We start from the raw sequence: 1,243 nt of genomic DNA, 5'->3' as shown, positions 1-1,243 counted from the left end.
CTTCCTGGGTACTAGGCAGGAGCTTCTTGGGTACTAGGCTCGGAGCCCGGTCTCCAGCCCCTTGACTGTCTTTATAACTGTGTTTGACCAGTCTGACTTCCTTGCCTTGTATTTGTTATTCAGGGCTGCGGGGTTTTCCACGCCGAGCATCAAGGTCTCTGGCTCCTAAGGCAGAGGGCGTGTCCTCTTCCCTCCCCAGTCTTTATCTTGCAGCTTCTCTCTTCCCATGGGTCAGACGCATAAAAGCATAAATGCACCGGAGATCTCTCGTGGCCCATTGTCACCATGTCCCCGCTGTGCCCGCTGCTGCTGCTGGCTCTGGCCCTGGTGGCCGTCCCCGGTGCTCGCGGCAACTGCCCGGTGCCTGCAGACCTGAAGAGGGAAGATGGGACGCGCACGTGCGCCAGGCTCTATGACAAGAGTGATCCCTACTACGACAATTGCTGCCAGGGAGCCCAGCTGTCATTGGAGCCCGGCAGCGACCTGCCCTACCTGCCCTCGGACTGGGCCAACACGGCTTCGTCTCTGGTAGTGGCCCAGCGCTGCGAGCTCACCGTGTGGTCTCTCCCCGGCAAGAAAGGCAAGACTCGCAAGTTCTCTGCAGGCAGCTACCCGCGCCTGGAAGAGTACCGCAGAGGCATCTTCGGGGACTGGTCCAACGCCATCTCTGCCGTCTACTGCAAGTGAGTCCTGGGACCTTAAAGTTCTGAACTCCCTACCCCACCCACCCCCAAGCCCAAGAATCCAGACACCCCCACCCGCCAACTCATACTAAGAAAAGTAGATTTCCTTTAGAAACTGTTTCTGGAGGCCTCATCTCCCAGTGCACCCCCAGTGTGGGCCTCCACCTTTTGGCCCTCCGCCCCCTGAGTCTCTCAGACACACTCTGGGCTCCCCAGACTAGGAAGCTGCACTCCGTTCCACTGTGCCTCCATTCTACAAGACCCTCCCCTCCCTTCAGGAGTCCCCCCCCCATTCGGCACCAGCTTCAGGTGTCCTGGCCTGAGAACAAGGCGCTCATTGGTTCCTTTGGGGCGCTAGATACGATGTCACTGCCCCCTTGTTGCATTTGAATGCCCCCCCCCAGACCCAACTCTCATACTTAAGACTCCTCTCAGGCCTCAAGACCCCAAGCCCAAGTCTTGAAGACTCGGTCTAGTCTAGATTTCCAGCGCCCCCGCCCCCATCTAGATCAGCCTCAAACCCAGAAATCACCTCCAGACCTCCCAGACCCAATGATGGG

The 1,243-nt window shown here is 58.6% G+C and overlaps 1 protein-coding gene across 1 annotated transcript; it reads left to right on the top strand.

The window, feature by feature from the left end:
• Positions 1–285: 285 nt before the first annotated feature.
• Positions 286–687, top strand: LOC113837227 (syncollin). Its single transcript, XM_035449399.1, has one exon. It carries the CDS (start codon positions 286–288, stop codon positions 685–687), a length of 402 nt encoding a protein of 133 aa, XP_035305290.1.
• The last annotated feature ends 556 nt before the right edge of the window (positions 688–1,243 follow it).

This window comes from Cricetulus griseus, chromosome 9 (genome assembly GCF_003668045.3).
Source record: "Cricetulus griseus strain 17A/GY chromosome 9, alternate assembly CriGri-PICRH-1.0, whole genome shotgun sequence".
NCBI classification, from domain to species: domain Eukaryota; kingdom Metazoa; phylum Chordata; class Mammalia; order Rodentia; family Cricetidae; genus Cricetulus; species Cricetulus griseus.
This window is presented reverse-complemented; position numbering and strand designations above follow the sequence as displayed.